Here is a 16133-nt window from a genome sequence, read left to right as displayed (position 1 = left end):
ATTTGATGTGCCCCCACAAGCCGTTATATGTGATGCAATGGAAATTAGGTCAGATGATGTGATTCAGTAAGATAGTTTTTATTAGCATAAACTTTTTCAAAAAAATGTAGGTAAATATATTAATCGAAACAAGGTAAGCCTACGAATCAGAAAATGCACTGCATTAATTTTTTTATCGATTAACTGTAACAGGCTTTTTACAACGTAGCCGATCGTTTGGTCGACAGGACATTTGGGTTAGGGTTAGAGTTAGGTTAGGGTTAAGGTTAGTTAACTAACCCTAAAATGAATCGTTCTGTCGACCTAACGTCCTGTCGACCAAATGTCTTGTCGACCAAACGTCCTGTCGACCAAATGACCGGGTACCTTTTACAAAGAGCATCTTTGTTGTGTGCCATTGAATACAGGGTTTCAAGTGTTTTACACAGAAACTACTGTATGTTGCAAAATTGTAATGTTAGACAAGGGTTGTTACCGTAGGTAATCATCGGTATCCTACTTTACAAGTAATTCGTCACCGACACTCGGTAATGCCGAAGAAATTCGGTACCGACAGAGTCAATAATTATTTTAGAGTTTACCGTATTGCTTTAGCTGTATCGCAACGTGGTCGAAATTCGTCGATATAAAAAAAAGTTTAAATCACAACCTTGTAAAATGTAAACGAAATAGGTTTGTAAAAAAGGACGACAAAAACCAATACAATAATCGCCGAACGTGTGTTAATTGTAGTATGCGCTCTCTCACTGATTCCACGCAAAATCCTTCCTGAAACTAATACACGCGGTGTGTTAAACGATCTTGTGTAAACTGTGGGTGCCAGTGGTATTGCGAGAAAGCGGATTTTTGAGAGCGTTAAATTGGATCATCTTATCAGCAGAATGCTACATACGCTTCCATCAAACACAGTTGTAGCCTACTTGAGAATATTGTTGCGCAGGAGTTGGCGATAAAGAAAAAAATATATGACTCATTTGCAGGTAGCCTAAATTAAAATAGAAGTATAAGTCTTGGTCGAGTGATTGATTCAAGTTGGACAATTGGACATGGTTATCCTATCATGTGGCTATTACATATCTAAAAGCATGGGATCAGATATTGACAGTCTTAAACCAGAGTAAGTCTCAAAAAATTTAAATGTTGTTGCCAACAAAAGCTAATATGCAAAAATAAAAAAAAACAAAAAAAAACGTACCGACGTAAAGTACAGATGTTGTCACAGTAAAAGTAGATCGGGGATTTTACTACAAAATAAATTTACGGTAGCTCCGGTATGGGTGCATGAAAAACAATTCGGTAGTGCCCACATCTGGCTGTGACGTCACACCTATTCTATATTCTACAAGCGGTCAGCTGCAAATCACATGACCACTGCCCTTTATAGGTTTTATAATGAGTCCAGCCAAAAAAAGGTGTTTTGTAGTCTAACTTAAAATATTATAGACAGATGATAGACAACAACTTAATAGGATAAAATTAGCAAAGTAACATAATATACAGGACCATGGTGATTTTTCTTGACGAGGGCAGAGAGTGTTTTGCCGAAACGGTCTGAGTTCAAATTTTATGTTGCTTTGTTAAATTTATTATATCGTGTTTTGAGTAAAGTCATTTAATCGTTGTCTTTAATTACTTTCTATGGTACGCTAAAAGTACTTCTGTCCCACAACCATATTATTACACTATAAGGTAATTATTTAGGTAATTAAGGTAATATTATCACACTATATATGATCTTTTGGGCAATCGGTAAAAATTCAGAGCAAAAAAATGAAAAAATTGGATGATAGAATCTCTTGTACTAAACGGTTTTTATCGGTTTTTAGCCTACTGGTTGTAAACAATCTTTCTTTACGAAAACCCCTACTGGAGATAAAATAACGCTTGAACACCACAGTACTACGACTGGTCAATTTCTACGGTTATTACTACTATACATCGGTACTGTAAAATGAGTTATCAGTCAGCATGCAAAATAAAACAAAGTGTACAAACACCTGTTTCGTTGGATGTGTTGCTTTGTAAAGCTAATGTGAATCATATAACAAAATTCTCTGTGCTAAGACAACTCAGAGCTCAGACTATTGTACAAATCGTACGACCTAAAGCAATGCACATATTTACTTTAAAGGTTTGGCGATTATTAAATAGCTTTGTATGTAAGCTTGATATGAAACACATTAATTGCAAAGTTATCTTGTAAATTGCGGTTCTGTGCAGTAGCAAATAAATACATACGAAGCCATTTGAAAATTGCAAAAACTTTAAACAAATATGAATGGAAAGCACAATGTAGCCTATCTGGCTAAATTTGAAACATCACAATGTGTATCTGAATGTTCATAAAAATTAGAGTTTCGCTGTAACTTGTTTCAGGTCTACCTTAACCTGTTACAAAACACCGTAATGCTGAGGTGATTTTTGTCACGTTTCAATCAAGCCCGGAAAATTTGCTTACAAGCACCTAGATTTAAAAAAAATGTTCATATGAAGTTTTCAATGGTACCGCTTTAGTAGAGACGTTTCAATCGATTTGACCTCATTATCGGTTTGTTACATTGTTTATTAGGGTATGAATTTACGTTACACTCAGGGCTGTAGTCTTATGGAGTTGGAGGGGTTTTGACGTGCCCACAGTCGGAGTCGTTAAAAAAACGGCCGACTCTGACTCTGGTTTGATAAAAAACAATGAACAATAAAATTTTTGTTTGCAATACATTTTTTCAAAGTATTGTTTCTTGTTGTTCGTATTGCGCTCCAGACCTTTACAATCATACAGAAGTGTTGGTTTTTGTGAGTTTTGTGAATGTCGCGGTTTCAACTTTGATTATGTATTCCCATAAATTTGAAGTCATATACATCTCCTATCGTACTTTTTGCAATATAAACGTACAAAAATTTAACTTGTGATCTTTATTTCTTGGTATACACAATGAAATAATACTTAAAAAGATAATGAATAGTTGGAATAGCCATTTGTAATTCCCTTCAATCATTTCTTACATGTTTTCGACATTGCGATAATTGCGCAATAACTTAGTCCTTTCAAGGAAGATCAATAAAATTTTACATTAAAGTTTTTACATCAAAACTTAAAAAGGAAATAATTGCATTTTAGTGCTCTGACCAAATAAACATATAAAAGAAGGAAAGCACAAAAGTGTGACAAATGTCGTAAACTTGTTACGAAGTTTGGAAGTGGGTTGTTGTTTTGTTTGACAACCAACTATAAGTGAATCAATAAAGGAAAACGTTATACACTAGTTCTTTGGCCAAAATGGGGAAGTCATATTCTTTGCTCGTGGCTTGTGGTGAGACACCCTAGAAAACAAAATTCGTCATACAGCGTCTGCAGACGTTAAATCAATGTAAAAATGACGAATTTTGCCGTCTGGGACATTCTGGATACGTCAGAGAGGGAATTTCTTTGAGTCAGTTGGGTTAAATTCGTTTATTTGAAAATAACGAGATAAATGTTTAAAAATCTCTCTAATCCTAATTCATGCCATGATTTCTGTTAGCGTGAAGCTATTTCGGCTACTAGTCATAGCTCGGAGGAGAATCGCATTTCCCCACTGGTTAAATAATTTGTTACGGGGAACAAACAAAAAATTATGCCCATGGACAGCCAGCTCTTTCAGGTAAAGTGATTACAGAAGTACCAATTTGTTTATCAGGCTTTAATACAAAAATTTGTAAATTCGCAAGATCACATTCAGCTGGCCACCCATATTAAATGTGCTGTCGTCGGTATTGTCACAGATAAAAATATCTTAAGCAAGAAAAAAAACAACATTTAAATCAGTTCAAACGTGTGGACATTGGAATACTAACACTAAAAATATGCAGCACTTCGAGCAGGTAAATGTAAGATGTGATAAAACGTAAGTACTAGATTTGCCACTACACCAAATTGTAATTTACAAGATAACTCTGCAAGATAATGTCTTTGATAGCAGCAAAAACAAAGCGGATGTTGTTTGTGTCTGTGGCGCATGTGAAGTGTGTGTACAAAGTCCGCTTGGAATGCCGCGTGTTTTCAAAGCCGTCCACATACTTGTCCAAAATAAATGCATTGGCAGCAAGCGCGTCTTTTTCTGGCCCTGTAAACTTGGGAAAGTGTGCAGCCAGTGGAGAATGCTTGATTTTCTCCTCAATAATATCAGTTTTGTTGAGGAACAAAATAACCGAGGTGTTTTTGAAAAACTGATTTTGAACGATGGTTTGAAACAAGGCGCAGCTTTCGTCAACACGATTGATTCTGGGGATTTCTATTTCAGGATCAGGTTCTTTGTTGCGATAAAGTGTTTTATTTTTTGTGATGGGTCTGGTTCCATTCGGTCTGCTTTGAGGAGAAGGTGCTGGACGCAAAAGAGACTTGGACAGTGCATTGTGACCGGGACGTTCGTTATAAAAAGAATTGTTGCGCAAAGGATTTTTTGTTGTTTTGCTGAAGCCCTTTTTTTCATGATTTCGAAATTTGTCGGAATCCATTCTGTGAAGAGTTTTTTGACGAACATTGTTGTTAGAAGGAGATCCTTCCGAAACGCTTAAATTTCTAATGTTTCTTCGCAACTCAAGGCTAATTTCTTCTGATGGAATGGTTTGATCATACCTGCAAGAAAATTTTCGAAATAAGCAAATTTAAATTTACTATTTAAGGCCTAAAAAGTCATACTAATGCAACAAAAAATGTTTCTGAAAGGATTAACGTTTATGAGCATACAAAAACACCAAGTGACTACAGTTGAACAGTAGTAAACAAATATAACAAAAAGCTGTACAAAGCCTTGGGCACCGTTAGTCATGCTCAACCTATATGGCTTACATTAGTAATAAGACTCTGTTGATACTAGCGATTACTGTGCAGTTGCTAGCGCGTACTGATCCTTTCAGCAAAACCGTTGCCGACTGTATAGGCTATGTTCGAATCCTTCAGAATTTATTGCCATACAGCTTTCTGAGGTATACGTGCGTCAACACATTGAAAATTTTCTGACATTGACATTGAAAATGTATGCACAAATAACAAGTTCAAACGATAAAAGTTTAATCGCACTATTCTACAGGTTGAGTTTTGGTTAACCTTGTGCTGCCAATGCATGCGAAACAAAATCATCCTTGTCGTCAAACCTCAGCTAAATAATCAGTTGTTTTATATTGATTCAACGACTGCAGACGTACAGCAAGCTTCAGTTGTACTATCAGGTGTGTGTTCGCAAAGTCAGAGTTGATGATTTGCGATTTGAAACCAACTGTTCTTGCCACTGCTATTTGCACATTTTGTTATGATAGCACGAAACATAAACAAACCACAGAAAATCATCTACGTGATTTGAGCATATTACTGAACGACGTTGTACGGCTGCATTAAGATTTTTTTATTGCCAGGAACTGTATATGATAAAAACACAGACACTTTAAGACTGGGAAAGAAATCAGAACAAAGATGATGAGTGTTTAACTTAGTAGAACATTTCACAAAAGATACGGTACGGTATTTCAAAACTAATAAAATGTTATAGCAAAACGGCTTGTTATGTTGTTAAGTGGTTTTCCAATAAGTCTTTCATAACCATCCAATTAAATAAAAGTATTTGATAAGCAGGTTTGCAGACTTGGAGCCATCCTGGGACATTAATTTACCAAAACCCAAGCTATGCAGTTGAGTTTAAAATTGAAAAGTTTAAGGACACATTCACTTGAAAAATGTTTTTCACTGCTGGTCACAGCGGTAAACCATAATCTCTTCGTGGGAAAATTGTAACATAAGATTCGCGGATCCGTTCGTCTGTATGTAATGAGTGAATGACCGAAAAGAAATACTCTTCTGAAAACGTCTATTCAAGAATTGTATTTCTGTAAAAATAGCCACTGACTGTCGAAATTGCGGCGCAACACCGTACGCCACTAAAACTTGTCAACTACAATACAAATTACTGAGATAAAGACGGAAATTTCGTCCAGCTGGTACGCACTAAGCAAAACAGTTAAATATGCGACCAACCCTTCAAGCAACAATTCAAAATGACGAGAATAGATTGCAATATTTCAAACGCACGTAAGCAGTTTCTGTGACGTAATAATAAAAGCATTATGAAGCTATTCCAACACCTATTGGCTTTGGCTTACACCATATCTCGTAATTCAAGATTTTACGATGATGTAATGTTTCAACAGGTGTGACCAGAGGTGATGCAATCTTTGCTAATTTCTAGCAATAGTCCATTACGTCAGACGCCAAGATTCAGTAGACCTGAACGGTTTTATGAGACGTTTGATTTAAAAATTGTCCGGAACAACTGCCACATTTATCACATTTAGGCTAGCATTACAAATACCATGATGAATGTAACACACGTCAAATTGTACAAATTTGTTTTGGTTTCGCTACCGTTGAATGAATTTCAAGCTCGATGACGTCAAACAAAATGTACTCTTTGGATGTAATTAAATCACAGTTTGCAAACAATTGCCTGTACCTAATAGAAAGAACTTAACAAATGAAATCAAACGATTTGAAAGCTTACTCGCTCAATGCAGCCAGGAAAATGATTGAAGTAACGTTCTCGAAACAGTGGATCCACTTTCGCCTTTCATTTTTCTGCCCACCCACATCAACGATGCCAAATATGAACCGGTCAACATCGAAGAGGTACTCCACGATTCCAGTGGTTGGTACTCTTGTTCGCAGAATATCCTATAAAAAGCATCAAGTCTTTTAACTGAATGACGTCAGTATGTTGGTGTTGCTTTACATTTGATGGGATTGATTTGATTTTGTACAAGCAGGAAATCGTAGAAAATCATTCAAGTTTTGACAATACAAGCAACTGACCTAGTAAGGTCAACCCTGCAATTTTCACCTCTTCTCCAGGCAGACCCCAGATAATAAATCAACCGCTTTTTACATTGATTCAACTGACTGCATATGTTGAATCAATGTAAAATACGGTTAATTTGCTGTTTGGAACAAAGGTTTTGAACACTTAAAGTTTGAATGCAAGGTTTTTACATGAAGTAACTTACCTGAAGAGTTGGAACATACGACTCTTCTGCGATTCTGTCAAGCGAGTTCAAGTAGTATGCTGCGGAATCATAAAGGTGAAATTCGTTGCCTCGTCTGAAAAGTAAAAACGATACGTAAACTGGAAACTTAACACAACAACTAGCAACCTTTTGCTAGTTTAAACGTAAAATGTAGCGATGTAGGATAGCGAATAAAAGCTTTTCTTTCACCATGAAACGTAACACGAATCATAAGCGCATAGCAATTATAATACTACAGAAAATACAGAAAATACAAACAAATACTATTTTTGTACTACAGAAAATACAGCAAGAACGCTGTAAAAACATTTGTGGTTTAAAATAGAAGGTGTCATTTTGAGCTGTTGTAGCCAGCTAGTCTTTCTAGCAACGCCCTTTATCTTCCATCTCTTAACAGATTCTTTTCAACTTGTATTTGGATCCAACCACAGACTTGCTTGAAAGAACCTCATGACAGTGAATAAGTACTGTCATCAAAGCTTTACAAAAGCTTTGATGTAGGATAATTTTAACGACATGAATCATGTTTCACAGGCTGCTGTTTTCATTTCTTTAACAAGACGGAACATGACATAATCGTAATCTTGGTTTAGTTGACTAAAATGACAATGTTTTCGTATCAACCTATAAATCCTACACCCTTCGATCACAAACATGGCAAACGAATCTGAATCTGGTATTTTCTTGTATGCTTGCCAAATCATTGGTAAGAATAACCCCATAAAAAATATTTCCGTGCAGTGACTTAACTGATGCAGGAGAAAAGGGAAAGAAAACTGATAGAGAGCAAGATGTAAATACTGGGGAACATTGATGCTTATATTTTGCATCAAACTACTAAATTTGTATAAAAAAAAATGAAACCAATGGTACGTTTTCGCCAACATGCACCCCTTTCCCAAGTACAAACCTCTTGTCTTGACTATAATTGTTTATGTCGTAAGATTTCGACAAGAAATTCAAAAAGACCCATTCTACACTAAAACAAAGGCTCCACCATTGGAGTCCCTCTCCCCAGGAGCAATTGCCCTTGGGAAAAGGGAAAACATTAAATCGATTCCGAACCTATGTTAGCCGTGCATTGCACCAAACCTGCAACGATAAAGAGGGGCTAAAACACAACACTACAGCGCAGCGAAAGACCAAAAAGGATCACTAAAGTCAGCAGCAGCCAGTAGACGAAAGGATTGCGTGTGTGTGTGTGTGTGTGTGTGTGTGAGTGTGTGTTGTTCAACCACAATCGACAAGTGAAAATATTCTTTTCCTACCTGTAGCACTTCTGAATTCCTTCATCTTCCCATAAACGAGCAATGAAATGCTTTTCTTCTTGAATTCGTTTTGTATCACATTCTTTAGGCGAATCTAACAGCTTGTCTGCGATCAAACGGTTTCCTTCGTTGTCATATTCGATTCCTGTGTGAAAACGAATTGAATAGAAAATTGTATTGTTGACAGTCTTTCATTCAGGCCCAATATAAAAACATGAGGCAACTTGAAAGAGTGATCACAGCTGTGAGCTGTATTTAGATCTGTTTTTTTAATAATAATGTAATCAAAACAATAATTGGATTTGTGTTGCGCTACATCCAACTCCACAGTGGAAACTATGCTCCTCCGTGCTCTACATAGCAATGGTGACAATTGCAACCAGAGGTATGTTACATTTATTCATCTCTTTCAAATTGACTTTGATTCTTCTTTTAAATTGACTTTTCATCAAATAATTTGGGCCACCATCAAATCAGCTCTAATAAACTTAGCCTTCAGTATTAGGCCTACCATATTTTTATAGCCCAAAAAGAGGACACGTTTCGCCAGGAAGTCAAAATGCAAGTAGAATTTTACGTTTGGAAAATCTTTAACATCTTTTGGATACTTTTAAGCTTATGCAACAAAAGTTACAGCAAAAAAAGATAAATTTATATGCCGGATTTGGCCTTTGAATATTTTGCAGCCCCTTTATACGGCCTGATTTGTTAGCCTACATTCTGCAACACCTTTCCAGATTTTTTCATCTTTTGTTTACTGTTTGAGAGAAATTTTTAAAAATCATATTTTAACATCTTTTGCTCTCTTTCCCAAGTGACGCAATGAGTTTCAACATCACAAGGGTTGGAAAAACGAAGACAATTTAACCTATAAGATTTCAGTCAGACTGGTAGCAGGACTTGCTTACAAGGACTTTTTAACAGACTGCTTGAAAGTTTTTTAATAGGCTATAGTTTTTATCATTTTTGACTGCTTTCTCAAGTCAACAAAAAGCTTTCATATTATTACGAGTCAGCAAAAAGTGAAACTATCTGATTTTTAGAAAATTTAAATCAGACAGCAACGATCGCAAAAATTTACAAAATGTGACAAATGAGGCACCACCTCCAGGTAACAATGCCTTATAACTTTTTCAGTAAGAAAAGATCAGCATTGAAAGTACAAAATTGTTGGCATGAAATATGATTGAAATTGCATAGGATACTATACTCAATAGATAAGATTCTGAAAATGGACTGATGACTAAAAGGCTGTTTGTTTCCATGCACCATTGAGGCTGACACGAGAATCGTACATAAAATGCGTTCTATTTGCATCTGCATAAACTGAAAGTATCTATGCAACGATTTCTTTTTGCAGTAGCCTACCGTAAGCTATGTTATTCATGGTGCACTTTGGACATTCTTTCCTACTTTCTTTACTTGACCAACGAGCCAAACTCTTAAGTTGGTAATCATAACATATACAAGCGTTGAATCAATTTAATAAAATCTGAGTAAAAAGATTATTTTTTGTAAAAGTATGCAGAGGGCCGTAAATTATAAAATACGATAAACTCTTTTGCATTTTTCTGTTTTTAGGTCACATTTTTTTATGTATTTCCTAGTGATTTAGCCTACATAGGCCACTCATTTTTTTTTTGATTTCTTAAATTTCTTATTTCGTCACAAATTTCCTTATAAAATTCCAAATTCAAAGTCACAAATTTCCGATATCCGCGATACAATGGTGTTTGATATGTTGCAATACAGTAGACGTCTGATTGTTTACAACAACGGATCAAGAAGATAGGCTACGCCAATTTTTGAATTATCTTTGAATATTTCATTGATGCAGAAAATTGGTTTGGAAAGCACATATAAGCCATCGCCGAAAATTCGCACAACAATAAAATCCTGTTCAAAATTTAAGCAAGAAAACTCTAAATACCAAAAAAAGAGGACATTTGAGCATTTCTGAGTGTCCTCGGAGGACTATTCATTTTTCTTGAAAAAAATAGGACAAATCCTCTAAAAAGAGGACGTATGGTAGCCCTATTCAGTATATTAATGTGTTTTCAAAAACATTTTCTTGAACTTAAGATTGTGTTAAAAATAATCTTCACAACATTTGTGGAGTTTACATTACCTTAAATAGCTGCACTTCATAATAAAAAAATTGTTATTTTAAAAATATGATTTTCAAAACAATTAATTTTAAACAAGGGAGAAAATGTAGAAGCGGTGAAAAATGGCCTTACATTTGTAAAGTGCAAATTTTATGAGAATAGAGAGAAATTACCTTTTAGACGCTGTGATATATTCGAACAATGCAAAAGTGAAACAACTCCTCGAAATTATGAGGGCAATTGCACTATTTGTAGCTTTAACGCGACAGGAACATTAAGTATTCATCAATATGTTGTCGTGCGCGTCATACAGTCGCCATCGTAATCCAGCCATTTTTACGCTTGAGATATTTTTAAACATGCCCGTCTAAAAATATTAACTCTCTGTTGTCGTACTGTTTGCTTTATGCTGCTGGGGAAATACCAAATCTGACATTGAGTTAAAACTAGGTTTGAAAAGGTTTGATTCTCAGCTGTAAAGTTGAAAGTTGGCCTTTCGAATTAGATTGGTTCTATAGTCTACTTTGCAGGATGATCCTAAAATTAAAAATCAATGGCCGAGAGTACTCTGTGAGAATGTGACAGTTGTCCTTTTCATTTTGTTAAAAATCGACATTATTTGCTAAACACACGACATCAGCAAACACGCTACTAGCAAGGAGGGAACGGCGAGAATGGGCTTAAGCAAACTAATCGTCGATGCGGAAACTTCCAACCGTGATCCAGCTTACAGATATTGATACTATTACGTGTAGATAAGATGCTGTGGCAGATGTTAATAAAATTATCGCAGTAGTTTGTTTGCCTAAAAAGGATAACAAAGCAACTAACACAAGAAAAACTGATAAGATACAATGCCAACTGAGTTGACTGCATTTCCGGTGCTAAGGGCAAAACAGTTCTTTTGATTTTAAAGCAGTATTCTTTACTTTGCAATAAACTGATGCCGCAATCGCAACGAACTTGTGTTATATTTTCTCACTTACCCAGTGTTTCCATGGCGTTAATAAGCATTTTTACAGACGTGGTAACGTTGTGATGGATGTGGCAGATGTAACTGTTTTTCTCGTCTTGAGTATAACCTTTTCCGTGAATGATTCTCATCTGAAAAAGATATCAAATAAGTTAACAAATGCAATAATTCGTTGTACTTTTAAGCTTAAAGTATGACAGTTTAGTTACATTATTCATCGGCTCGTAGCGCCTGATACGATGCTTGCAACAATTTTCATCGTTTTTACTTTACATAGCAACTAAAACCTTAATGTCCTTAATAGAACCGATGTTCTACATCCACGAGTCGATGAACTCAACTGAGCATCACAATTTTTTTGTGTTAAATTTAGCTTCTGTGACATGACGGGGCAAAATGTAATAAATTCCAAAGGGGAATAAAAGTTACAATGGTGCGAAGCCCATAATCCCAGGCCCAGTCACTTTGTGTTAGATCTCGACTGGTATGAATTTTTTATAACTTGCGCACACAACAAGGAAATGAATCAGAGAACTAGCCTCATAATGTTCAAGCACTATCAACAACAGTTTTGTAGTCATCGCCGGACGGCTGCTGATAACTTCCAGCAAATCTAATCTTCATCATAAAGTAGCAGTTTATTTTTCTATCTTGGGAGTAATGGCGCTTAGAAATACAAAAAGTATGGGAAAACATTCACAGAATTTTTTTTTACCAATTTTTAGAAAAAACAAAAACAAAGAACTTTTGAAACCTCGTATCTTTGTTTGAGAGAATTCAATTAAAAACGAAACAACAGTAAAATATACTTAAAACTTTTCAAAAGTTACGTCGGAGTTTCATTCTTTATAATTATTGAAATATTTTCCAAACCGGCTCAGAAAAACTTGAAGATGAATGAATTTATCAGATAGCAAACATCTCAATTAGTTTGACATTTCACAGACTAGATTTGACATAAGTTTCACTGGCCTTCAAATAACACAAATAATAACCTCGTGTAGAGAATTATCAAAATAATTGACTTGACTTTAAGATTTTCGATTCAAGTAGCAAGTTTCACATTGAAAATTCAAAGAGTTTATATATTTTGCTTTTTCAGTTTTGCAATGTAAGTGGAACATCAACATTAAAATTGCGTATTAATTAAAAGTAGCGTTCAACCGGGCGACCCTATTAATCATTCATGTGCTGTATGACAGCTTCGAAACGTTTTTTAATGTAAAAGCCATTTTTGATCTGATAAAGTCTTTGAATGAGACTAAATATAAACGAGCTTCTTGATAAAAAAGAGTTTATTTTATTCAATTTTTTTTTGTTATTCCATTTGCTGCTCTGCTCTGACAAACAAAAAACAATACAAATGTATGATATTTGATGTTATAATAACATAATCTGATATTATTTCAATGGTGTTATTTTATCATCGCTAACTCGTGAATTCATTCATAGTTCAAAACACATTCAGGAAACGACCTTTTATCGTGGGCTAAACAGTTTCGATAGCTTCATCACGTGTGATGCCAGATTGACCGGAAGAACGTAAGATTTAGCGTTAATGAAGTTAAACCCTTCTTATCAAATACCAATCTCAGTTCAGGAGATTTAAATTGTTTGAACTGTTAATTTAATTCCAAACCAATTTAACAGAATAACAAAAAGAATTCAATTGAATTAACCGACCATAACATCGCTAATATAATTGGGACTTGATTGAACATGGCCCACTTCAAAAAAGCTGCCTTACTTGCAGAGGCCGACGTTTATTGCTTCGTTTATTGTGATGCATAAAGTTGAGAAATTGCAAAAACGATTGCTGTGTAAAATATTAAGAGCACAAACCAAAAATCAAAAAGTTTTGGATGAACAGCTTTTACAAGATTAGTAATCACACGAAAGACAAAGAGGGTGGTTGTTAGGAAGATTGCGTCAGCAACTCACCAGATGAGCCTCGTCACGATGGTTCGACAGCCGCTGAAGATATGAAACTCGTTTCATAAAAGAAACGTTTATTTACGTTGATTTAAAGCTGATAGATAAAAAAAAGCCATGCAGTAAAGAGGATGTTGCTGTCTCATTTGCTGCTTCAAAGTTTGAAGATAACTTTTGAGAGAATTTACATTTCCGTGCTCTAATTCGTGTAGTATGTTATATGCGACTACACAAATAATACAACATGAGTAATATGTTGCAGCACAACTGTTAGTTGCAACAATTGTCAAAAATATGATTTTTCAACATGCATATTTCATAATAAAAATTTTCCAAACAAAGGATGCTTGGAATACCATTGTTTGAGGAGGCCTCACCCAACTTGCCAAAATCGGTCCATTTTACAGTACAATCATTGAACGTCAAATGTTGAATAAGTGGGAGGAAAAGTTTTGCCAGCTGAGTATAATGTGGAGTATACCACGGCACAGAGAAAAGTCGGCTGGTTTGCCCTGATAGCTCAGTTAAGAGTCTGACATAATGAACAAAGAAATGGCAAAATCAAGCAGCACTGGTTTAACTCTCTGGTAGGATTGCGCGCTTGAGAACGGCATTTCTTACAGTTCTCCGTTCCGCGGCGCTTTGTGCTTGGAATAATTTGCGGACAACAACACTTTGACAATCGGAAACTTCACTCTGTCAATTTCGATGACCGTGACTGCGTCAGTGGTTCAAAGCCTCAATACAAATATGTAAAACTACCAGGGTTATGCTCTTAAAGAAGCTTTCTGTTCGCGAGTTCCCTCAATCAATCAAAATGAATCTCAATTCTTACCTGCTTGATAAAAGTCGATTTTCCACTTTCTGCTGTTCCTAACACAAGCAACTTCACTTGGCTTCTTGAACGTCTCCTGTCTTCTTTCAACCGCCTCTCTATTTCTCTGTTAATATGCTTTGCTTCGGAATTCGCTTTAAAGCAAGACGACAGCGGAAACATCATCACAAAGTGATGTAAGAAATACTTGTTTTCAAAATTTATCTGTCTATAATGTTGATAATCTAAAACAACCTGCAATTGAAATTTTTTAAATGATTGTTGAAAAACTATTGTTTGTAACTATAAACAAAATGCAACTTTGATTCCCTGGACTGTTTTATACCCATAGCTGGAGTAAATATGCAATATGAAATGTTGATTGCATTTTCAAATTCTGAAATGTATGGAATGGCCTCATAAAATTTTCCATCTTAATCACACGAGAGTTAATATTAGAAGATCCGTTCAACATCTACTGTAGGTCCACAACGTAAAATAAAGCTTAAAAAAGCTTAGAAGTCGTAAAAGTATGTATTAAAAGCATTTTGTTTATTCCGTTGTTTTTATCACTGAAGTTTTGAGTTGAATACAATCATAGCAAGGTTGCCGCTCGGACTGTTTCAAGTCAAGTCACACACTGTGCTGTTCAACGTCAATTTGATGCATTCAGCTTAGTTTCCAGCAGGCTTAAACTTGGTTATTGAACACGCGTTAGACTTAGAAATTAAACATATTTATTGGTACAAGAAACGCAAAGAATGATGTTTCTGTTGCAATCCACTTGAAAAAGCTTCGTAAGCAGTAAGTTACGCAGCCTTGGGCTACAGCATAGGTGTTGGCAACAGCTTTCTGCATCTTTAGCTTATTCAGACTAAAGGCAGCACCAAAGATATACATTAAAACACCAAACCATGAAAAATATAAAACTTAAAACCTTTGTAATGTTTTCCATTCCAATTTGCTTTTGTACTACTTTGAAGGCGAATAACCTCACTATTCACTCGCTATACCCTGACTGAACATTGATCACCCATTCAACTAGGAATTTGTAGAAACATTTAGCTATGGTACCAAAAGAAGAACATTTCTAAAAGTAGGCCTACTTACAATAACCCCAATATCGAAAAACTCATTAGGCCGGAAATTAGGTTAAAATTATGCTGTCGTGTTTCGGTTTTAAGCTCATTTTGCTCACTGCAGTATAGTCCGCAAAATTACGTTCCATTTCCGCTGCAACAGCACTCAATCTTATCTCCGTGCATTTTTTTCTCAGAAAAGTACGATTTATCCATCCTTGTTGTTCAATCAACGCTAAGATCATACTCAGCTTCTCCAACAGCAAACTAGCAATATCATCGTTCGATCGTTCGATTCTTGGTGTGTGCGACTTGAAACGAGACTCGCCATTCAGCCGAACCTAGTAGGTACTACAGGACTTTACTGCCAACAATACATTTAACACCAACGGATACTTTGACTGCGGACGTCGCTACAATAGTATTTGCACTGGAAGCTAAACGCTTGGCCTCGAGATGGGCTTATAGATAAACAGACCGACTGTAATGACAGTGTAAAAACTAAAATAAAAAGAATGGATATTGTAAAAACAAAACAGTATCATATTATTATTTATGAGTGTCCTACCTTAAGCTAACAATCAAATGAATAAACATATTTTTTTCTGGTATGGAGACAACAGACGTATTCAATACCACTGCTAATACATAATAAACTAATTCAATTTTTAGTTAAGTGGCCGTTATGTTTATTTTCTTCTTACCACTGTAGAATACCCAGAACATATAATCTCAATACTCCCTGGGGGTATTGAGGCAAACTTAAAGAACCCCTGAATTAGATCGCATGGCAATCAATAAAAATAACGATTAGGTAATTCACATTGCGCAGTACTGTAACAACTAAAGTTATGTTTTTACTTTTTTTCAATCAAATGTACGACAAAACGCTCTGATTTATTACTTCCA

General features: G+C 35.5%; 1 protein-coding gene across 1 annotated transcript; it reads right to left on the bottom strand.

Moving 5' to 3' along the window:
• Positions 1-112: 112 nt before the first annotated feature.
• Positions 113-14391, bottom strand: LOC145777458 (guanine nucleotide-binding protein G(q) subunit alpha-like). The gene is made up of 6 exons (XM_082588835.1): positions 14167-14391; positions 11413-11530; positions 8319-8463; positions 7030-7123; positions 6531-6700; positions 113-4615 (listed from the first exon to the last, which is right to left on the bottom strand). The coding sequence occupies exons 1-6, from the start codon at positions 14329-14331 to the stop codon at positions 3904-3906; spliced, it is 1404 nt and encodes a 467-aa protein (XP_082444961.1). The 5' UTR covers positions 14332-14391; the 3' UTR covers positions 113-3903.
• Between the last annotated feature and the right edge of the window lie 1742 nt (positions 14392-16133).

This window comes from Aplidium turbinatum, chromosome 1 (assembly GCF_918807975.1).
Source record: "Aplidium turbinatum chromosome 1, kaAplTurb1.1, whole genome shotgun sequence".
In the NCBI taxonomy this organism is placed as follows: domain Eukaryota; kingdom Metazoa; phylum Chordata; class Ascidiacea; order Aplousobranchia; family Polyclinidae; genus Aplidium; species Aplidium turbinatum.
The sequence above is the reverse complement of the archived record's forward strand: the minus strand, read 5'-3'. Positions and strand labels throughout refer to the sequence as shown.

Coding starts and splice junctions, on each gene's coding strand:
- LOC145777458 (XM_082588835.1), bottom strand. CDS start 14,331: ATGATGTTTCCGCTGTCGTCTTGCTTTAAAGCGAATTCCGAAGCAAAG. Junction 8,464..11,412: donor TAACGCCATGGAAACACTGG/GTAAGTGAGAAA, acceptor GTTTTCACACAG/GAATCGAATATGACAACGAA. Junction 6,701..7,029: donor CGTATGTTCCAACTCTTCAG/GTAAGTTACTTC, acceptor TGCTTTTTATAG/GATATTCTGCGAACAAGAGT.